This window comes from Panulirus ornatus, chromosome 46, assembly GCF_036320965.1.
Source record: "Panulirus ornatus isolate Po-2019 chromosome 46, ASM3632096v1, whole genome shotgun sequence".
Taxonomy (NCBI): Eukaryota; Metazoa; Arthropoda; class Malacostraca; order Decapoda; family Palinuridae; genus Panulirus; species Panulirus ornatus.
In genome coordinates, this window is record NC_092269.1 from 12,498,910 (window position 1) to 12,523,135 (window position 24,226).

At 40.9% G+C, this 24,226-nt stretch overlaps 1 protein-coding gene across 1 annotated transcript in view; it reads left to right on the forward strand.

Annotated features, from left to right (window-relative positions):
* The window catches only part of mIF2 (mitochondrial translation initiation factor 2), a 266,646-nt gene extending 242,779 nt beyond the window's left edge, over nucleotides 1–23,867 (forward strand). The window contains exons 14-16 of the mRNA XM_071688841.1: nucleotides 5,703–5,867; nucleotides 12,420–12,560; nucleotides 23,610–23,867. Coding sequence (XP_071544942.1) covers nucleotides 5,703–5,867; nucleotides 12,420–12,560; nucleotides 23,610–23,803 — 500 coding nt within the window. The 3' untranslated portion in view covers nucleotides 23,804–23,867. The remainder of the gene's footprint in view (nucleotides 1–5,702; nucleotides 5,868–12,419; nucleotides 12,561–23,609) is intronic.
* The last annotated feature ends 359 nt before the right edge of the window (nucleotides 23,868–24,226 follow it).

The window sequence follows — 24,226 nt, forward strand, 5'->3', positions numbered from 1 at the left end:
GAAAGGCTTGCAAGGAATAGAGTGAACTGGAACGATGTGGTATACCGGGGTCAATGTGCTGTCAGTGGATTGAACCAGGGCATGTGAAGCACCTGGGGTAAACCATGGAAAGTTCTGTGGGGCCTGGATGTGGAGAGGGTGCTATGGTTTTGGTGCATTATACATGACAGCTAGAGACTGAGTGTGAACGAATGTGGCCTTTGTTGTGTTTTCCTAGTGCTACCTCGTGCACATGCAGGGGGAGGGGGTTGTCATTTCATGTGTGGCGGAGTGGCGATAGGAATGAATAAAGGCAAACAGTATGAATTATGTACATGTGTATATATGTATATGTCTGTGTATATTCTATTCTATTTTGCTTTGTTGCTGTCTCCCGCATTAGCGAGGTAGCGCAAGGAAACAGACGAAAGAATGGCCCAACCCACCCCCATACACATGTATATACATACATGTCCACACACGCAAATATACATACCTATACATCTCAATGTATACATATATATACACACACAGACATATACATATATACACATGTACATAATTCATAGTCTGCCTTTATTAATTCCCATCGCCACCTCGCCACACATGGAATAACAACCCCCTCCCCCCTCATGTGTGCGAGGTAGCGCTAGGAAAAGACAACAAAGGCCCCATTCGTTCACACTCAGTCTCTAGCTGTCATGTAATAATGCACCAAAACCACATCTCCCTTTCCACATCCAGGCCCCACAGAACTTTCCATGGTTTACCCCAGACACTTCACATGCCCTGGTTCAATCCATTGACAGCACGTCGACCCCGGTATACCACATCGTTCCAATTCACTCTATTCCTTGCCCGCCTTTCACCCTCCTGCATGTTCAGGCTACGATCACTAAAAATCTTTTTCACTCCATCTTTCCACCTCCAATTTGGTCTCCCACTTCTCCTTGTTCCCTCCACCTCTGACACATATCCTCTTGGTCAATCTTTCCTCACTCCTTCTCTCCATGTGACCAAACCATTTCAAAACACCCTCTTCTGCTCTCTCAACCACACTCTTTTTATTTCCACACATCTCTCTTACCCTTACATTACTTACTCGATCAAACCACCTCACACCACATATTGTCCTCCAACATCTCATTTCCAGCACATCCACCCTCCTGCACACAACTCTATCCATAGCCCACGCCTCTCAACCATACAACATTGTTGGAACCACTATTCCTTCAAACATAACCATTTTTGCTTTCCGAGATAATGTTCTCAACTTCCAAACACTCTTCAACGCTCCCAGAATTTTCGCCCCCAATGGCACTATGCAAGCATTCTGCCAATCCTCAGGCACCTCACCATGAATCATATTTATTTATTATTTTGCTTTGTCGCTGTCTCCTGCGTTTGCGAGGTAGCGCAAGGAAACAGACGAAAGAAATGGCGCAACCCACCCCCATACACATGTATATACATACACGTCCACACACGCAAATATACTTACCTATGCATCTTAATGTACACATATATATACACACACAGACAAATACATATATACACATGCTCACAATTCACAGTCTGCCTTTATTCATTCCCATCGCCACCTCACCACACATGGAATAACATCCCCCTCCCCCCTCATGTGTGCGAGGTAGCGCTAGGAAAAGACAACAAAGGCCCCATTCGTTCACACTCAGTCTCTAGCTGTCACGCAATAATGCCCGAAACCATAGTTCCCTTTCCACATCCAGGCCCCACACAACTTTCCATGGTTTACCCCAGACGCTTCACATGCCCTGATTCAATCCACTGACAGCACGTCAACCCCGGTATACCACATCGATCCAATTCACTCTATTCCTTTCCCACCTTTCACCCTCCTGCATGTTCAGGCCCCAATCACTCAAAATCTTTTTCACTCCATCTTTCCACCTCCAATTTGGTCTCCCACTTCTCCTCGTTCCCTCCACCTCCGACACATATATCCTCTTGGTCAATCTTTCCTCACTCATTCTCTCCATGTGCCCAAACCATTTCAAAACACCCTCTTCTGCTCTCTCAACCACGCACTTTTTATTTCCACAGATCTCTCTTACCCTTACATTACTTACTCAATCAAACCACCTCACACCACATGTTGTCCTCAAACATCTCATTTCCAGCACATCCACCCTCCTGCGCACAACTCTATCCATAGCCCACGCCTTGCAACCATACAACATTGCTGGAACCACTATTCCTTCAAACATACCCATTTTTGCTTTCCGAGATAATGTTCTCAACTTCCACACATTCTTCAAGGCCCCCAGGATTTTCGCCCCCTCCCTCACCCTATGATTCACTTCCACTTCCATGGTTCCATCCGCTGCCAGATCCACTCCCAGATATCTAAAACACTTTACTTCCTCCAGTTTTTCTCCATTCAAACTCACCTCCCAATTGACTTGACTCTCAGCCCTACTGTACCTAATAACCTTGCTCTTATTCACATTTACTCTTAACTTTCTTCTTTCACACACTTTACCAAACTCAGTCACCAGCTTCTGCAGTTTTTCACATAAATCAGCCAACAGCGCTGTATCATCAGCAAACAACAACTGACTCACTTCCCAAGCTCTCTCATCCCCAACAGACTTCATACTTGCCCCTCTTTCCAAAACTCTTGCATTCACCTCCCTAACAACCTCTACAAATCTTTTTTTCCCAAAAGAAGGAACAGAGAAGGGGGGCTAGATGAGGATATTCCCTCAAAGGCCCAGTCCTCTGTTCTTAACGCTACCTCGCTAACTCGGGAAACGGCAAATAGTATGAAAGAAAGAAAAGAGATATACATAAGTATACGTATGTAAGTGGGATTGATGGTCAGAGAGCATCATTGGATTATGTATTAATTGATAGGCACGTGAAAGAGAGACTTTTGGATGTTAATGTGCTGAGAGGTGCAATTGGAGGGATGTCTGATCATTATCTTGTGGAGGCGAAGGTCTGTGTATATATATATATATATATATATATATATATATATATATATATATATATATATATATATATGAAATTGAGTGGGAGACGTATAAAAGAAAGAGACAGGAGGTCAAGAGAAAGGTGCAAGAGGTGAAAAAAAGGGCAAATGAGAGTTGGGGTGAGAGAGTATCATTAAATTTTAGGGAGAATAAAAAGATGTTCTGGAAGGAGGTAAATAAAGTGCATAAGACAAGGGAGCAAATGGGAACTTCAGTGAAGGGCGCAAATGGGGAGGTGATAACAAGTAGTGGTGATGTGAGAAGGAGATGGAGTGAGTATTTTGAAGGTTTGTTGAATGTGTTTGATGATAGAGTGGCAGATATAGGGTGTTTTGGTCGAGGTGGTGTGCAAAGTGCGAGGGTTAGGGAAAATGATTTGGTAAATAGAGAAGAGGTAGTAAAAGCTTTGCGGAAGATGAAAGCCGGCAAGGCAGCAGGTTTGGATGGTATTGCAGTGGAATTTATTAAAAAAGGGGATGACTGTATTGTTGACTGGTTGGTAAGGTTATTTAATGTATGTATGACTCATGGTGAGGTGCCTGAGGATTGGCGGAATGCGTGCATAGTGCCATTGTACAAAGGCAAAGGGGATAAGAGTGAGTGCTCAAATTACAGAGGTATAAGTTTGTTGAGTATTCCTGGCAAATTATATGGGAGGGTGTTGATTGAGAGGGTGAAGGCATGTACAGAGCATCAGATTGGGGAAGAGCAGTGTGGTTTCAGAAGTGGTAGAGGATGTGTGGATCAGGTGTTTGCTTTGAAGAATGTATGTGAAAAATACTTAGAAAAGCAAATGGATTTGTATGTAGCATTTATGGATCTGGAGAAGGCATATGATAGAGTTGATAGAGATGCTCTGTGGAAGGTATTAAGAATATATGGTGTGGGAGGCAAGTTGTTAGAAGCAGTGAAAAGTTTTTATCGAGGATGTAAGGCATGTGTACGTGTAGGAAGAGAGGAAAGTGATTGGTTCTCAGTGAATGTAGGTTTGCGGCAGGGGTGTGTGATGTCTCCATGGTTGTTTAATTTGTTTATGGATGGGGTTGTTAGGGAGGTGAATGCAAGAGTTTTGGAAAGAGGGGCAAGTATGAAGTCTGTTGGGGATGAGAGAGCTTGGGAAGTGAGTCAGTTGTTGTTCGCTGATGATACAGCGCTGGTGGCTGATTCATGTGAGAAACTGCAGAAGCTGGTGACTGAGTTTGGTAAAGTGTGTGAAAGAAGAAAGTTAAGAGTAAATGTGAATAAGAGCAAGGTAATTAGGTACAGTAGGGTTGAGGGTCAAGTCAATTGGGAGGTGAGTTTGAATGGAGAAAAACTGGAGGAAGTGAAGTGTTTTAGATATCTGGGAGTGGATCTGGCAGCGGATGGAACCATGGAAGCGGAAGTGGATCATAGGGTGGGGGAGGGGGCGAAAATTCTGGGAGCCTTGAAGAATGTGTGGAAGTCGAGAACATTATCTCGGAAAGCAAAAATGGGTATGTCTGAAGGAATAGTGGTTCCAACAGTGTTGCATGGTTGCGAGGCGTGGACTATGGATAGAGTTGTGCGCAGGAGGATGGATGTGCTGGAAATGAGATGTTTGAGGACAATGTGTGGTGTGAGGTGGTTTGATCGAGTAAGTAATTAAGGGTAAGAGAGATCTGTGGAAATAAAAAGAGCGTGGTTGAGAGAGCAGAAGAGGGTGTTTTGAAATGGTTTGGGCACATGGAGAGAATAAGTGAGGAAAGATTGACCAAGAGGATATATGTGTCGGAGGTGGAGGGAACGAGGAGAAGTGGGAGACCAAATTGGAGGTGGAAAGATGGAGTGAAAAAGATTTTGTGTGATCGGGGCCTGAACATGCAGGAGGGTGAAAGGAGGGCAAGGAATAGAGTGAATTGGATCGATGTGGTATACCGGGGTTGACGTGCTGTCAGTGGATTGAATCAGGGCATGTGAAGCGTCTGGGGTAAACCATGGAAAGCTGTGTAGGTATGTATATTTGCGTGTGTGGACGTATGTATATACATGTGTATGGGGGTGGGTTGGGCCATTTCTTTCGTCTGTTTCCTTGCGCTACCTCGCAAACGCAGGAGACAGCAACAAAGCAAAAAAAAAAAATATATATATATATATATATATATATATATATATATATATATATATATATATATATATATCTTTTCTTTTCTTTCTTTCAAACTATTCGCCATTTCCCGCATTAGCGAGGTAGCGTTAAGAACAGAGGACTGGGCCTTTGAGGGAATACCCTCACCTGGCCCAATTCTCTGTTCCTTCTTTTGAAAAAAAAAAAAAAAAAAAAAAAAAAAAAAAAAACACGAGAGGGGAGGATTTCCAGCCCCCCGCTCCCTCCCCTTTTAGTCGCCTTCTACGACACGCAGGGAATACGTGGGAAGTATTCTTAATATATATATATATATATATATATATATATATATATATATATATATATATATATATATATACGTATACGTTGAGATGTATATGTATGTATATGTGCATGTGTGGACGTGTATGTATATACATGTGTATGTGGGTGGGTTGTGCCATTCTTTTTTCTGTTTCCTTATGCTACCTCACTAACGCAGGAGACAGCAACAAAGCATAATAAGATATAGAAATCTATACTGAAATTTTGATTCTGACATTTGTATAGTTTCTCATGTCTTCCTTGATTTCACTAATTTGTTTTTACATTTACTTCAGGATCTATCTACACATTCAATGTTGAAGTACCAGTTGATATTCAGAAAGCAGCCATAGCTCAAGGGGTAACCATTAAAGAGAACAATGTTATATATCATCTGATTGAAGATCTGAAGAAGGAAATATCAGAAAAATTACCTCTTAAAGATGAAGAAGAAGTTCTAGGTGAGTATAATGTGGTTGATACATGCAAGTAGAACATGTCTCTGTAATAATGAGATGCAAAAGAATGTAAGGACACTTGATGGATTTCTTGGAACCTAGATTTGGAATTGAAAACATGGACAGACTGATAAACAAGGAAATGGTAATTTATATTTGAATAAAGTTATGACAGTGAAAGTGATTGGTCATTTACAGTAACTATATTTACTTAAGTAGTATTGGACCAGGGAAAGTATGTGTATATAAATTTTAACCCATTGACTGCATCTGCTGTAATTATTTGTTCTGAGAAATTCAACCCGTGTTTTCCTTGCATATTGTAGAAGGCAACTAAAGAGGGTGAAAGCAGGGGCTTTATACCCTCCCCTTCTGTGTTTCAGTTTCTAAAAGATGGATCAGAAGGGGCCAAGCAGGGAGTGCTCATCCTCCTCAAAGGTTCAGGCTGGGGTATCTAAAAGTGTGTGGATGCAACCAAGATAGGTAGTATGTTTGAGGAAAGAAATTTGGATGTTCTAGCTCATGAGTGAAATGAAGCTCAAGGATAAAGGGGAAGAATGGTTTGGAAGTCTCGTAGGAGTAAAGTCAGGGGTTGGTGAGAGGACAAGAGCTAAGGAAGGAGTAGCACTACTCTGGAAGCAGGGAGTTGTGGGAGTGTGTGAGTGAAAGGAAGTGAGCTCAAGATGAAAGTGGATGGCAAGAAATGGGAGACTATTAATGCCAATACACCTGATCATGAGAAGAAAGATCATGAGAGGCAAGTGTTATGGGAGCAGGTGAGTGAGTTTTGACTGGGTATTAGTGATGGGTGATATATATGCAAAGATGAGTGATGTTGCAGTTCATTGGGTATTCAGTAGTGTAAATGGAAATAGTGAACAGCTTGTGGAGATGTCTGCTGAAAAAGGATTTGTGATTGGGAACACCTGGTTTAAAAAGAGGGGCATACACAAGTATATGTATATGAGTAGGAAAGAAGGTCAGCAGGTATTATTGAAATTCATATTATTGGCTAGGCATGTTGAAGAGAAACTTTTAGATGTGAATGTGCTGAGAGGGGCAGCTGGTGGGATGTCTGATCATTACCTTGTGGATGTCAGGGTGAAGATTTGTTGAGGTATTTGAAGAAGAGGAAGCATTATGGGTGAGAAGAGAGTGGTGAGAGCAGGTGAGCTTGGGGAAGAGATTTGTGTGAAGAAAAAATAGGATAGACTGATTGTATAATGGCAAAAGTGAGAGTAAGTGAAGCTAGGGAAGTGGGTGAGGAATGGTAGATATATAGGGAAACAGTTCTGGTATGTGCTCAAGATGCCTGTGGCATATGTAAGGTAGGAGGTGTGCAGATTAGAAAGGGTACTAAGCAACAGGACGAAGCAAAGTTGCTAGCTAAAAAGAAAAGAGAGGTAAATGGGCAATACTTAGAGGGAAGGAGTGCAAATGATTGGGAAATGTATAAGAGAAAGCAGCAGGAGGTCATGATGATGAGTTGGGTTGAGTGAACTTCAGGGAGAATAAGAAGATATTTTGGAAGGAGGTTAATAGGGGTGCAAAAAAACAAGAGAACAAATGGGAACATTGGTGAAGGGAGCAAATGGGGAAGTGGTAATGTAGTGAAGTGAGGATATGGAGCGAGTTTTTTGAAGGACTGTTAAATGTTTGATAATAAGAGTGGCAGATTTAGGGTGTTTGGGTCAGAGTGGTATATGATGCAAGAGTCATGGAGAGTGGTTTGTTGAAGAAGGAAGAGGCAGTTAAAGCCTCACTTAAGATGAACAGTGGCAAGGGAGCTAGAGTGGATGGTATTGCAGTTGAATTTTTTAAGAAAGGCTTTAACTGTTGTTGATTGGTTAGTTTGGATTTTCATTGGATGCATGGATCATGGTGAGGTACCTGAGGATTGATGGAATGCATGTATAGAGCCTTTGTATAAAGGTAATGAGGATAAAGATGAATGTTCAAACTACAGAAGTATAAGTTTGTGGAGCATACCTAGTAAGTTGTTTGGGAGAGTTGTGATGAGAGGATGAAGGTGTGTACAGAGCATCAGATTGACGAGGAAAATTGTGGTTCTGGAAGTGGTAAAGGATGTGTGGATCAGGTGTTTGCTTTAAAGAATGTGAGAAATACTTAGAAAAACAGATGGTTTGGTACGTGGTATATATGGGTCTGGAGAAAGCATATGGAAGGGTTGATAGAGATGCCTTTGTAGAAGGCTCTAAGGATACATAGTGTATAGGGATAGCTGCTAGAAGCAGAGAAGTTTTTATCAAGAATGTCATGCATATGTATGAATGGGAAAAGAGGAGAATGAGTGATTCCAAGTGAAGGTAGGTCTGCCTCAGGAAAGTGTGGTATCACCATGGCTGTTTAATTCGTTTATGGATTGGTTGGTGAGAGGTGGTTAATGTGAGAGTCTTGAGGAGAGGGGTGAGTATGCAGTCTGAAGGGGATGAGGGGCACAGAAAGTGAGTCAATTCTTGTTTGCTAATGATAAAGTTCAGGGGGCAGATTCAAGTGGGAAACTGCAGAAGTTGGTGACTGAGTCTGGAAGACTGTGTGAAAGGAGGAAGTTAAGAGCAAATATGAATAAAAGCAAGGTTAATAGGTTTAGCTGGTTTAAGGAATAGGATAATTGGGGTGTCAGGCTGAATAGAGAAAAACTAGAGGAAGTGAATCGTTTAGATACCTGGGAGAGGACACAGTGGCAAATGGAACCATGGAGGCAAAAATGAGGCAGAGAGTGAGGGAGGGGGCAAATGTTCTGGGAGCACTGAATGTGTGGAAAGAGGTCATTGTGTAGGCACAAAAATGGTTATGTTTGAAGGTAGTCCCAACAAAACTGACACATCTCCCAGGTCCCTCAGTCCTCATCAGAATGCATACCTGCTCCTCTCTCCAAGACCCTTGCATTCACCTTCCTAACCACCCTGTCCATAGAGAAATTAAACAGCCATGGTGACATCACACATCCCTGCCTTTACCTGGAGCCACTTACCATCCTTCTTACTCATGCCTTTCTGTCTTGGTATAAATTCTTTACTGCTTTTGGCAGCTTTCCTCCCACTCTAAATATTCTCAACAACTTCCACAAGCATATCTGCCAGTCCTATCATATGCTTTCTTTAGATCTAAATAGCATCACATGCAAGTCCTTGTGTTTCTGTATGTATTACTTACACACATTTTTTAAAGCAGACACCTGATCCACACTTCCTCTTCTTCTGAAACCACACTGTTCTTCCCAGTCTGAACCTGTGCATGCCACCGTCCTCCCATACAACTTGCCAGTTACAATTAACAAATTTGCACCTTTGTAATTTGAACATTCAGTTTCATCCCCCTTTCATTTACACAGTGTCATTATACAGGCACTCTGTCAGTTTTGATGCACTTCACCATGAGCCAAAACAAGTGCTCCTTTTCTTAAGAAATTCAGCTCAATCCCATCCACTTCAGTTGCTTTGCCACACTTCATATTTTGCAAGTCTTACAACACCTCTTCTCTTTTCAACAAGCTACATTCCATGACTCCCGCCCTTTGTATACTTCCTGTCTAAAATTGTCAAACACAATTAACAACCCTTCATAATACTCACTCCAGCTCCTTTTCATTTCATTTTTACCTGTTACCACATCCTCATTTGCTTCTTTCATTGATGTTCCTGTTTCTTGTTTTCACATTGTTAATCTCCTTCCAAAACATATTCTTATTCTCCCTGAAGTCTGCTGATGTTTGCTCACTTCAACACTCGTTTACCCTCTTTTTAAGCCCCTGCACCTTCCTCTTGACCTCCTGCTGCTTTCTCATGTACTCCCTATCATTTGCACTCCTTCCCTAAAAATAATGCCCATACACCTCTCTTTTCTTCCCTATAAATAATTCCCACACACCTATCTTTTCTTCCCTGTAGATAATGCCCATACACCTATCTTTTCTCTTTCACTAGCAGCTTAACTTCATGCTTCTACTCACTGCCCTTTCTCACCTGCCCAACTTCCTTCTTCCACCCTCCACACACTTCTCACTCATGTAAGCACTGCTTCCCTAAATTCCTCCCATTCCTCACCTACTCCCATAGGTTCATATACTCTCGCCTTTCCTAGTCTACACTCGATCTTCCATGGTATCTCCTCTCACAGGCCTCTTTTCCAAGCTTACTCACTCTTACAGCCCTGTTCCTACCCATATAATTTCTTGTATGCAAAAAGCCTCTAAAATTCAACAACCTCTAGCATCCCAGTGATTGCCCCTCTCAGCAAAGTCACATCAAAAAGTCTTTCCTCTGCATGCCTATCATTTAGTGCCTAATCCTGTAAGGCTGCATTATCATCTTTCCTACTTACCCATGTATACTTATGTATGTCCCTCTTTTTCAACCAATTATTCCCAGTCACCAGTCCTCTTTCAGCTCAAAACTCCACAAGCTTTTCACCAACTTTATTTACAACACTAAGTATCCCATGTCTCAAAATTCAACTGCAACATTACCCACTTTTGTTCAAATCATTGATCGTTAATACTCAGTCCCTTATAGCAAAACTGATGACACACTTATTTAGCTCCTCTCAAAACACCCTCCTCTCTTACTTAATCCTCTCATTACCAGGTGTGTAAGCATTAATAATCACCCCACTACCTCTGATTTCATTTTTACCCACATCAGTCTGGAGCTCTTTTCCTGACACTCTCACTTTCCCACAACTCCTTTAGCAGCAATGTTACCCCTCTCTTAGCTGTTACCTTCACAGTAACTCCTGACTTTATCCCCAAGACATTCCCATACCGTTCTTCCCCCTTCCCTTTTAACGTTTTTTCTCTCAGAGCCTGAATATGCAGGTTCCTCTTTTCAAACATACTGCCTCTCTATTTCCTCCTATTTTTTGGGAGGATGAGCACTCCTCATGTAGCTCCTACCATTTCAGCTTTTAGAAATTAATATAAAAGGGGGGGTTCCAGCCCTTTGCTTCTGCCCACTTCAGTCATCACACAGGGAATTTAGGGTAAGTATTCTTTCTCCCTTATTCCCAGATAAAAAGAATGATAAAAGCCATTATTTTTTTTATGAATTGATTAATGACGGCCATTTATTGACAGCTATTTCTTGGATTACCCAGTCTAAAGTATACCAAGACCTTTGGACATATCATTATATGATTTCATGCAAAAAACTATCGGCTAAATTTATTTTTTCCTATGAATCGAGTTATGCATTTCCAGTTTAGGAAAAACACATTACAGTATGCACCAAATTGGTCTTTCCAAAGTACAGGTGTTGAGGATGCAGTGGTGGGTGTTGTAGGTGGTTGTGGATGCTATGGGTGGTGGTTGTGAGTGCCCAGAGACAGCAAGTCCCTGGAGAAGACATGAAACTGGCTGTTCCAGTGATTTAACTTGTGGTGTGAAATGGCATTTGAAGATTGACATTCATGTTACCTTATTATGTAACAGCTGATTGAAATGCATAGCACTGAAAGGGCTAAAAGTTATAGAATATCAAAAGCCTCTCAGATTACCAATACTAACAGAAAAATGCATAAAACATGATGAATGATGAAAGTACAATAAATACAGTAAGCTGTCCTTTTCTGCCTCTGAACTATTGGCTTTCTGTCCACAAACATACACTCTCCTTGTTACACATAATACTTGACAGCAATTAACTAACACAGCTCATTCCTCATTACTCTAGATTTTCCTTTGATGAGCACTATGAGCTAGCCCTGCCTTTTAGCAAAATGGTAGGAGCAGTAGATTCCAGTAGTAGGTTAGAACATTTAGGCAGGAGCATTAGGTAGACACATTAGATAGTAGTAGTCATAGGAACATAAGGTAAGAGCCTCTGCAAACGCTGCACTAGAGTTGCCCTTTGCCAGTAGCCTGTTAAGGGTGAGACACTAAAGGCTAAGAAGCAGCACTGGTGTCCACCAGTTATGGAGACTCTATTGCCATGGCCACCACCTTGAGGGAGTTCCAGTTGGAACAGGTGTCATAGATATAGATGGATAGATAGAGTGGTCACGAGGAAGGTGGGAACCCTCCTCTTACATTTGAAAAGGGTTAGCATTTATTCTTCATGTGTCTGAAAGATTAAAAATGTTAAAAGCTTGCCAAATTGCTTATATTAGTGGAAATGAATTCAAGATAGCTCTTGCTTACTGTATTTATTGTTCAAAGTGTTTTAAGAGATTTTTGATCACATTGAGGCAAGTGTAAGATAATGCATATTCGTTTGAAATGTAAGGGTAGTAGGGCTCTTATCTTCCTTATTTGTGCCTTTACTGTAGTTAGCTCTTCCTCTTCATCATGTTCTGTTTATCATTCATCTGATATTGGCGATTTAATGGGCTTATCATACTTTTCATTAATTTCAGACAAGCATATAATAGACATTTATTCTTTTCAAATGTATGTTAGTTTTACCAACTGTCCAAGTGGATAAGAAGAGGTAGATCACATTTTTGCGAATTCAGCACTTGTTGGTTTGGCATAAATAAGGAGACTAGATGTTCATATTTTTGCTCATCTTTCATATTTTCACTCCATTTAACTTTTAGGTGAGGCTAATGTCCTGGCTGAGTTTGTGATAACAGAAGGAAAGAAAAAGGTCCCAGTTGCTGGTTGCAGGTGCATTAAAGGAACACTTAAAAAAGATGCCTATTTTAGAGTTATTCGAGGACAAGACATCATTCATGAGGGTGAGTTTGTATATGATTTGCTTTTCTGTCTCTCTGTTAGATTAGTACTTTCCATCATACAACTACTGTAATGTGTTACTAGATTCCTTCCATTTATAACAAAGAACACAGGAATAAAACCATAACGGTTTCTGCGCCATTTTCTTTTGATACTTATTTTTGGTTACCAGGACTGTGATTATTATGAGACAGACAAGGTTGTTTATTGTGGATTTAGTAACTTATCTGCTTAGAAATTGATTCCATCTACCTGACTTTCTATATACCTGTTTGTCATTACTAACTCTACTTCCAGTTCCAAGAGGTGGATCAGATGTGTACAGCCTTTCTGTTTACTCGTACACATTCTGAACCAGTGTTTTAAAGTGAAACAGCCTCCACACTACTGGAAGTGCTTCTTATTTCTTAAATATGATGGAGAGGAAGATATTACAAAGGGGGAGGTGAAAAAAGCAGTATACTCCAGAGTAATGGAAAAGTGGTTGTCTTTGCAATAACCAGATAGGTGCAGCAATTGTTTCACCATGTAGAGGAAATGGAGGGAGAATCATTTTAGAAATTACAAAGGAATAAGTCTCCCAGTCATAGACAGAGCTCTACAAGCATGTGAGAGAATGCTTGCTCGATGAGGGGTGAAAACAATGATTCAGCCTTCCATCTTTAGGTGTATCCATGAAGAATCACCCACTTAAATCATCATAAAGTAGATGAGGCTGACAGATGTTTGTAAAAGATGGAACAGAAGAAGGAGCCAAGCAGGGAATGCTCATCCTCCTCAACGGCTTAGACTGGGGTGTGTGAATATGCGTAACCAAGTAGGTAAAATGTTTAAGGAAAGGAATGTGAATGTTATGGCCCAGAGTGAACACTGCTTAAGGGTAAAGGAAAAAAATGGTTCAAAGATGTCTTAAGAGTAAAGTCAGAAGTTGGTGTGAGTGCAATAGCTAAGCAAGAGTTGTGAGAGTAACTGAAGGAGTGTTAAAGTAAGTGTCAGAATGATTTAGGTAAAACTGAAAGTGGATTGAGACAGATGGGTGATTATTAGTGCTTATATGCTTGACCATGGGAAGAAAGATTGTGAGGCAAGTGTTTTTGGAGCACCTAAGTGAGTGTGTCAGCAGTTTTGATGCAAGAGACTGGGTATTAGTGATAGATGATTTAATGCAAAGGTTAGTAATGTGGCAGTTGAGGATATAATTGGGACATGTGGTATTCAAGAATGTGCATAGAAATCGTGAACAGCTTGTGGAGCTGTGCTGTAATATTACTAGTTTAAAAAGAGGGACATGCACACATATCATTTTTAAAAACAGAACTTTTCTTGGGAGGTTGCCCATTTTTAACCCCTTTAACTGTCATCCTGGTGCTTTGACTTCTGGTATTCCCAAAGTCTTTGAATCCCTCATCTTTCGTATCCTCAAACATCTTAAATCTCTCAGTCTTCTCTCTGTTCACCATTATGGTATCTGTAGTGCAAGATCTACTGGTGATATCCTTCGTATCTTACCAATGTCTGGTCATCATCTCTCCATTTTGTATGGGGTACTAATCTCACTTCTGGAGTAGTTCTAACTGTGCATCCTTACTTGACAGAGTTACATCAAAGCATTCTGAGTTATAAACTCTCCCAGACTACCTTCTGAACTTAACCCATTTGCCCTGTGCTGCAATGTTGGTTCACTCTACCTTGTCTATCGGTATGATTTTGGTTTTTGCTCCTGAGAGCAGGTTGCTTTTGTCTCCCCACCATTAGCTACATCATGCAATACTCAACAAGTTTCTGCATCACATGATTACTATGTGCCTATTGGCAACTCAAGGGTGGGCCAATGTTTCTTCCTCTAGACATCAAACCTTTGGAACTTTACCCTCTAAATGTCTTTCCCAATAACTATAACTTGACATCTTTTAAGATACAGGTTTTATTCTTCTTCCAATATTTGTAATTCTCCGTGTCTCTTCTTTTTCCTTTTCATTAACCTCTTTCTATTACAGATAAGGTGCAGCCTTGTAGTAGACTTTCATCTATAACTGGAGCCTAGAATATATTATTTATTCATTTATTTATTTATTTATTTATATTTATTTTACTTTGTCGCTGTCTCCCGTGTTAGCGAGGTAGCACAAGGAAACAGACGAAAGAATGGCCCAACCCTCCCACATACACATGTATATACATACACGTCCACACACACACACATATACATACCTATACATCTCTATGTATACATATATATACACACAGAGACACATACATATATACACATGTACATAATTCATACTGCTGCCTTTATTAATTTCCATCGCCACCCCGCCACACATGAAATAACAACCCCCTGCCCCCGCATGTGCGTGAGGTAGCACTAGGAAAAGACAACAAAGACCACATTTGTTCACACTCAGTCTCTAGCTGTCATGTAATAATGCACCGAAACCACAGCTCCCTTTCCACATCCAGGCCCCACAAAACTTTCCATGGTTTATCCCAGATGCTTCACATACCCTGGTTCAATCCATTGACAGCAGGTCGACCCCAGTATACCACATTGTTCCAATTCACTCTATTCCTTGTATGCCTTTCACCCTCCTGAATGTTCAGGCCCCAATCACTCAAAATCCATTTCACTCCCGCTTTCCACCTCCAATTTGGTCTCCCACTTCTCCTCGTTCCCTCCACCTCTGACACATATATCCACTTGGTCAATCTTTCCTCCCTCACTCATTCTATCCATGTGACCAAACCATTTCAAAACACCCTCTTTTGCTCTCTCAACCACACTCTTTTTATTACCACATCTCCCTTACCCTATTATTACTTACTCGATCAAACCACCTCACACCACATATTGTCCTCAAACATCTCATTTCCAGCACATCCACCCTCCTCTGTACCACTCTATCTATAGCCCATGCCTCGCAACCGTATAACTTTGTTGAAACCAATATTCCTTCAAACATACCCATTTTTGCTTTCTGAGATAATTTACTCGACATCCACACACTCTTCAATGCTCCCAGAACTTTCGCCCCCTCCCCCACCCTATGATTCACTTCTGCTTCCATGGTTCCATCCGCTGCCAAATCCACTCCCAAATATCTAAAATACTTCACTTCCTCCAGTTTTTCTCCATTCAGCGAACAACAACTGACTCACTTCCCAAGCTCTCTCATCCACAACAGACTACATACTTGTCCCTCTTTCCAAAACTCTTGCATTCACCTCCCTAACAACCCCATCCATAAATAAATTAAACAACCATGGAGACATCACACACCCATGCCACAAACCTACATTCACTGAGAACCAATCAATTTCCTCTCTTCCTACATGTACACATGCCTTACATCCTCGATAAAAACTTTTCACTGCTTCTAACAACTTGCCTCCCACACCATATATTCTTAATACCTTCCACAGAGCAACTCTATCATATGCCTTCTCCAGATCCATAAATGCTACATACAAATCCATTTGCTTTTCTAAGTATTTCTCACATACATTCTTCAAAGCAAACACCTGATCCATACATCCTCTACCACTTCTGAAACCACCCTGCTCTTCCCCAATCTGATGCTCTGTACATGCCTTCACCCTCTCAATCATTACCCTCCCATATAATTTACCAGGAATACTCAACAAACTTATACCTCTGTAATTTGAGCACTCACTCTTATCGGCTTTGCCTTTTTTTTTTCTCAAAGAAGGAACAGAGAAGGGGGCCAGATGAGGATATTCCCTCAAAGGCCCAGTCCTCTGTTCTTGATGCTACCTCGCTAACGCGGGAAATGGCGAATAGTATGAAAGAAAGAAATATATATATATATATATATATATATATATATATATATATATATATATATATATATATATATATATATATATATATATGAGAGTTGGGGTGAGAGAGTATCATTAAATTTTAGGGAGAATAAAAAGATGTTCTGGAAGGAGGTAAATAAAGTGCGTAAGACAAGGGAGCAAATGGGAACTTCAGTGAAGGGCGCAAATGGGGAGGTGATAACAAGTAGTGGTGATGTGAGAAGGAGATGGAGTGAGTATTTTGAAGGTTTGTTGAATGTGTTTGATGATAGAGTGGTAGATATAGGGTGTTTTGGTCGAGGTGGTGGGCAAAGTGAGAGGGTTAGGGAAAATGATTTGGTAAACAGAGAAGAGGTAGTAAAAGCTTTGCGGAAGATGAAAGCCGGCAAGGCAGCAGGTTTGGATGGTATTGCAGTGGAATTTATTAAAAAAGGGGGTGACTGTATTGTTGACTGGTTGGTAAGGTTATTTAATGTATGTATGACTCATGGTGAGGTGCCTGAGGATTGGCAGAATGCGTGCATAGTGCCATTGTACAAAGGCAAAGGGGATAAGAGTGAGTGCTCAAATTACAGAGGTATGAGTTTGTTGAGTATTCTTGGTAAATTATATGGGAGGGTATTGATTGAGAGGTTGAAGGCATGTACAGAGCATCAGATTGGGGAAGGGCAGTGTGGTTTCAGAAGTGGCAGAGGATGTGTGGATCAGGTGTTTGCTTTGAAGAATGTATGTGAGAAATACTTAGAAAAGCAAATGGATTTGTATGTAGCATTTATGGATCTGGAGAAGGCATATGATAGAGTTGATAGAGATGCTCTGTGGAAGGTATTAAGAATATATGGTGTGGGAGGAAAGTTGTTAGAAGCAGTAAAAAGTTTTTATCGAGGATGTAAGGCATGTGTACGTGTAGGAAGAGAGGAAAGTGATTGGTTCTCAGTGAATGTAGGTTTGCGGCAGGGGTGTGTGATGTCTCCATGGTTGTTTAATTTGTTTATGGATGGGGTTGTTAGGGAGGTGAATGCAAGAGTTTTGGAAAGAGGGGCAAGTATGAAGTCTGTTGTGGATGAGAGAGCTTGGGAAGTGAGTCAGTTGTTGTTCGCTGATGATACAGCGCTGGTGGCTGATTCATGTGAGAAACTGCAGAAGCTGGTGACTGAGTTTGGTAAAGTGTGTGAAAGAAGAAAGTTAAGAGTAAATGTGAATAAGAGCAAGGTTATTAGGTACAGTAGGGTTGAGGGTCAAGTCAATTGGGAGGTAAGTTTGAATGGAGAAAAAACTGGAGGAAGTAAAGTGTTTTAGATATCTGGGAGTGGATCTGGCAGTGGATGGAACCATGGAAGCGGAAGTGAATCATAGGGTGGGGGAGGGGGCGGAAATCTTGGGAGCCTTGAAGAATGTGTGGAAGTCGAGAACATTATCTCGGAAAGCAAAAATGGGTATGTTTGAAGGAATAGTGGTTCCAACAATGTTGTATGGTTGCGAGGCGTGGGCTATGGATAGAGTTGTGCGCAGGAGGGTGGATGTGCTGGAAATGAGATGTTTGAGGACAATGTGTGGTGTGAGGTGGTTTGATCGAGTAAGTAAGAGAGATGTGTGGAAATAAAAAGAGCGTGGTTGAGAGAGCAGAAGAGGGTGTTTTGAAATGGTTTGGGCACATGGAGAGAATGAGTGAGGAAAGATTGACCAAGAGGATATATGTGTCCGAGGTGGAGGGAATGAGGAGAAGTGGGAGACCAAATTGGAGGTGGAAAGATGGAGTGAAAAAGATTTTGTGTGATCAGGGCCTGAACATGCAGGAGGGTGAAAGGAGAGCAAGGAATAGAGTGAATTGAATCGATTTGGTATACCAGGGTTGACGTGCTGTCAGTGGATTGAATCAGGGCATGTGAAGCGTCTGGGGTAAACCATGGAAAGTTGTGTGGGGCCTGGATGTGGCAAGGGAGCTGTGGTTTCGGGCATTATTGCATGACAGCTAGAGACTGAGTGTGAACGAATGGGGCCTTTGTTGTCTTTTCCTAGTGCTACCTCGCACACATGAGGGGGGAGGGGGATGGTATTCCATGTGTGGCGAGGTGGTGATGGAAATGAATAAAGGCAGACAGTGTGAATTGTGTGCATGGGTATATATGTATGTGTCTGTGTGTGTATATATATGTGTACATTGAGATATATAGGTATGTATATTTGCGTGTGTGGACGTGTATGTATATACATTGTGTATGGGGGTGGGTTTGGCCATTTCTTTCGTCTGTTTACTTGCGCTACCTCGCAAACGCGGGAGACAGCGACAAAGCAAAATAATAATAAATAAAAATATATATATATATATATATATATATATATATATATATATTTTTTTTTTTATATAAGAGTGAGTGCTCAAATTACAGAGGTATAAGTTTGTTGAGTATTCCTGGTAAATTATATGGGAGGGTATTGATTGAGAGGGTGAAGGCATGTACAGAGCATCAGATTGGGGAAGAGCAGTGTGGTTTCAGAAGTGGTAGAGGATGTGTGGATCAGGTGTTTGCTTTGAAGAATGTATGTGAGAAATACTTAGAAAAGCAAATGGATTTGTATGTAGCATTTATGGATCTGGAGAAGGCATATGATAGAGTTGATAGAGATGCTCTGTGGAAGGTATTAAGAATATATGGTGTGGGAGGAAAGTTGTTAGAAGCAGTGAAAAGTTTTTATCGAGGATGTAAGGCATGTGTACGTGTAGGAAGAGAGGAAAGTGATTGGTTTTCAGTGAATGTAGGTTTGCGGCAGGGGTGTGTGATGTCTCCATGGTTGTTTAATTTGTTTATGGATGGGGTTGTTAGGGAGGTAAATGCAAGAGTTTTGGAAAGAGGGGCAAGTATGAAGTCTGTTGGGGATGAGAGAGCTTGGGAAGTGAGTCAGTTGTTGTTCGCTGATGATACAGCGCTGGTGGCTGATTCATGTGAGAAACTGCAGAAGCTGGTGACTGACTTTGGTAAAGTGTGTGGAAGAAGAAAGTTAAGAGTAAATGTGAATAAGAGCAAGGTTATTAGGTACAGTAGGGTTGAGGGTCAAGTCAATTGGGAGGTGAGTTTGAATGGAGAAAAACTGGAGGAAGTGAAGTGTTTTAGATATCTGGGAGTGGATCTGGCAGCGGATGGAACCATGGAAGCGGAAGTGGATCATAGGGTGGGGGAGGGGGCAAAAATTCTGGGGGCCTTGAAGAATGTGTGGAAGTCGAGAACATTATCTCGGAAAGCAAAAATGGGTATGTTTGAAGGAATAGTGGTTCCAACAATGTTGTATGGTTGTGAGGCGTGGGCTGTGGATAGAGTTGTGCGCAGGAGGATGGATGTGCTGGAAATGAGATGTTTGAGGACAATGTGTGGTGTGAGGTGGTTTGATCGAGTGAGTAACGTAAGGGTAAGAGAGATGTGTGGAAATAAAAAGAGCGTGGTTGAGAGAGCAGAAGAGGGTGTTTTGAAGTGGTTTGGGCACATGGAGAGGATGAGTGAGGAAAGATTGACCAAGAGGATATATGTGTCGGAGGTGGAGGGAACAAGGAGAAGAGGGAGACCAAATTGGAGGTGGAGAGATGGAGTGAAAAAGATTTTGAGTGATCGGGGCCTGAACATGCAGGAGGGTGAAAGGAGGGCAAGGAATAGAGTGAATTGGAGCGATGTGGTATACAGGGGTTGACGTGCTGTCAGTGGATTGAATCAAGGCATGTGAAGCGTCTGGGGTAAACCATGGAAAGCTGTGTAGGTATGTATATTTGCGTGTGTGGATGTGTGTATGTACATGTGTATGGGGGGGGGGGTTGGGCCATTTCTTTTGTCTGTTTCCTTGCGCTACCTCGCAAACGCGGGAGACAGCGACAAAGTATAAAAAAAAAAAAAAAAAAAATATATATATATATATATAAACATCCATTTACACACATATACATGCATGTACATATCAACATATACATACATACACACAGACATATATACACACGTACATATTCATACCTGCATGCCATCATCCATTCCTGGCACTACCCCACCCCATAGGAAACAGCATTGCTACCCCCTGTTTCAGTGAGGTAGTGCCAGGAAAACAGACAAAAAAGGCCACGTTCATTCACACTCAGTCTCTAGCTGTAATGTGTAATGCACCACAACCATGGCTCCCTATCCACATCCAGGCCCCACAAACCTTTCCATGGTTTTCTCTAGACATTTCATGTACCCTGGTTCAATCATTTGACAGCACGTTGACCCCGGTATACCACATTGTTCCAATTCACTATATTCCTTGCATGCCTCTCACCCTCCTCCCTGTATGTTCAGGGCCCGATCGCTCAAAGTCTTTTTCACTCCATCCTTCCACCTCCAGTTTGGTCTCTTGCTCCTCCTTGTTCCCTCCACCTTTGACACTAATGTCCTCTTTGTCAATCTTTCCTCACTCATTCTCTCCATATGCCCAAACCATTTCAACGCACCCTCTTCTGCTCTCTCAACCACACTTTTTTTATTTCCACACATCTCTCTCTGACCCTTTCATTACTTACTCAATCAAACCATCTCACACCACATATTGTTCTCAAACATTTCATTTCCAACACATCCACACTCCGTAGCCCATGCCTCGCAACCATATAATATTGTTGGACTACTATTCCTTCAAACATACCCAATTTTGCTCTCCAAGATAATTTGTCTCCTTCCACACATTATTCATTGCTCCCAGAACCTTCGCCCCCTACCTCATCCTATTACTCACTTCCATGGTTCCATCCACTGCTAAGTCCACTCCCAGAAATCTAAATTTTAACACTTCACTTCCTTCAATTTTTCTCCATTCAAACTTACATCCCAATTAATTTGTCTTTCAACCCTCCTGAACCTAATAACCTTGCTCTTATTCACATTTTCTCTCAACTGTCTCCTTTCACACTCTTTTCCAAACTCAGTCACCATCTTCTGCATTTTCTCACAAGAATCAGCCATTAGAGCTGTATCATTGGCAAACAACAACAGACTCACTTCCCAAACCCTCTCATCCCCAACAGACGGCATACTCACCTCTCTTTCCAAAACTCTTGCATGGGGATATCACACACACCTGCTTCAAACTGACATTCTTTGGGAATCACTCACTCTCCTCTCTTCCTATTCGTACACATGCCTTACATCCTTGGTAAAAAATTTTCACTGCTTCTATCAACTTACCTTCTACACCATATACTCTTAAGACCTTCCATAAAGGATGTTGATATGCCTTCTCCAGATTCATAAATGCTACATACAAATCCATCTGTTGTCCTAAATATTTCTCACACACATTCTTCAAAGCAAACACCACTTCTGAAACCACACTGCTCTTCCCCAATCTGATTCTCTGTACATGCCTTCACCCTCTCAATCAATACCCTCCCACATAATTTCCCAGGAATACTCACCAAAGTTATGCTTCTGTAGTTTGAACACTCACCTTTATTGCCTTTGCCTTTTCCCCACTCAAATCGGACCCGAGCTGTTCATTGGCAAACAAACCCGCTCACTTCCCCCGGCCCTCCCACCCCCAACAGGCTGTTAAAACTTTAAGCCCCTCCCCTCCCAAAAAACTTGGATTTTACCCCCGTTTAATTCCCCCCTCACACACCCCTTTTCCCGCAGACTGATTCACTTGGGCCCCCTAACTCTGTGTCTTCCCACTTGACACATGCCTAACCCTCCTTGGGTATGAAATAGGAAGAGAAGAAATGAAATTTGGGTTTCCCGTGAAGGTGGGCTGCGGATTTAAAAGGTGGTTTGATTTATATCAAAGGGTGCCTCCTAATATGTAAAGGCAGAAAGCAAAGATTCCCCCAATCTTCGAGCACTTTACGACGATTGTTTCATACATTGAAAAATTCCCCTTTCCAAAACCCCAAACAGCCACCATCACCCCCTTTTTTAAAAGATTTCATGCAATACCATCCAAACTGCCCCCTTGAACCCAAAAGGCCCCTTGTAATTTCCCGAAGAAACCCTGCCCGCAATTTTTTTTCATTCTTTCTCAGTCATTTTTTGCTGTTTAATTTTGCTAAGAATATAAAGGTGGGCTATAATTTTTGGCCCGGCTGTTATAAAAGCCCGGAGCTGGTTTTTATCCCAAATTGGTGTAGCCAGAAATTTATTGGGCCCCCCCCTTGCCTCCCCATTTTTGTAGTCAAAATGACCTCAGTTTTTTTGTTTTGGTGGGGCAAAAAGTTCCCACAAAATGAGGGCTTGTTGGGAAAAGGGGACTATAGTTTTTTTTTGTAATAATGTAATAACGAATATAAAACCCAAAGGGCCAAAACCTTTTTTTTTCTATTTGGGGGGAAAAACTTTTCCCTTTTTAAGGGGGTTGTTTTAAAAATTTGGGAATGAATTTTTCCCAATTGGTGGTTTAAAGGCCCTTTCCATTTGATAAAATGGAAAAGGGAAACTTAAATTTATTTTAAAATTTTTTCCAAAATTCATGACTGCCCTTTTTGTAAATTTTTTTGGGCTTGAAAAGTTTTTGGGTTTTTCTCTCTGAAACATATATATTTTATTCCTACCACACTAATTTGGGAATTTCTGATATCTTCCACCGTCACGAACAGTCTGTTGCTGTTTTTATATTTTGTATTCTTTGTATCCTGAAACTGTTAAAGGGTTTTTCCCCCTTTTAACCCTTTTTTTGTAAAAATTTTCCTTGTGGGGTTTTTTTACAAAAAAAAAATGTATAGTTGGAGGTTTGTCATTTTTCAAGGGTCCCCCCCTGCGGGTTTTCAGTTGTTTGGATGAGTTGTAAAGACTTTTGGGAAAAAAATTCATTTGTTAACAACAGGATGAATTGTCTTATCCATCATGGATAAGACAACTTGAGATTTGGAAAGAGTTTCATAATGCTGAATTTTTTCCCTTTAAAAACTTTTTTTTTTGTCCCCAAAAAGAGAAAAAAAAGGGCCCTTCAAATGAGGCCCAAAATGTAAATTTTTCGTAACATTCCCTGAAAAATTTTCCCCCTCGGGGAAATAGTTTTCTTGTCTGCCAGATATTTCGTATTAAAATTTTTAGGTTTAAATTCCAAAACTTTCCCGGGAGTCTTTGCTGTGCATCTTCCACTTTGTTGTACACATTAACTAAACTCTTTTGTAATACATCCAATTCTTGTTCAACTTTTACTAAAACCCGTCAGTTTAAATTTTTGTGTTTTTTAAATTTTAGATTTGCTCTCTTTCTTTATAGGTTTCCTATCATCTATGCGCCATCTGAAGTCAGAGGTGGACACTTTCACTCGGAACAATGAGTGTGGGCTGAAATTTGAGGATGAAGAATTGCGATTTCAGCCAGGAGACACCCTAATTTGTTACAAAATAAATAAAGTGGGAAACAGGTTCCCCGGGCTGGGTTTCCCGGGGCTAGGACAATATTATTTTTAAAAAGTCAAATTTTTTAAAAAATTTCCCTTGCCCCAAGGATTTGTTTCATACAAACCCCAATAAAAGTACGAATTTTTTTTGGTTGTACTTTTGTTAAAGGGATTGATTTTTTTCCTGTTTATCATATCCTTTTAAAAAAAGTTTAAAATTTTGGGTGGGAAAAAAGAAAAAGGTAAAATGTCGATTGTATGGTAAAAAAAGGTGCCGGGTTAAAAGAAAAAAAAATTTTTTTTTTCAAAGAAGACTGATATAAGAAACATTGTAAGCCCCCTTTTATTTAAGTAACTAAGAATATGACTTTTAAACCAGGCAACAAAAATTATATGGGAGAAAAATTTTTGCTTGAATTTTCTTTCATTTCTTTCTCAGTCACTCTTTTGTTGTTTTATTTTTGGCCCCTGGAAAAAATATTTCAATCAAATT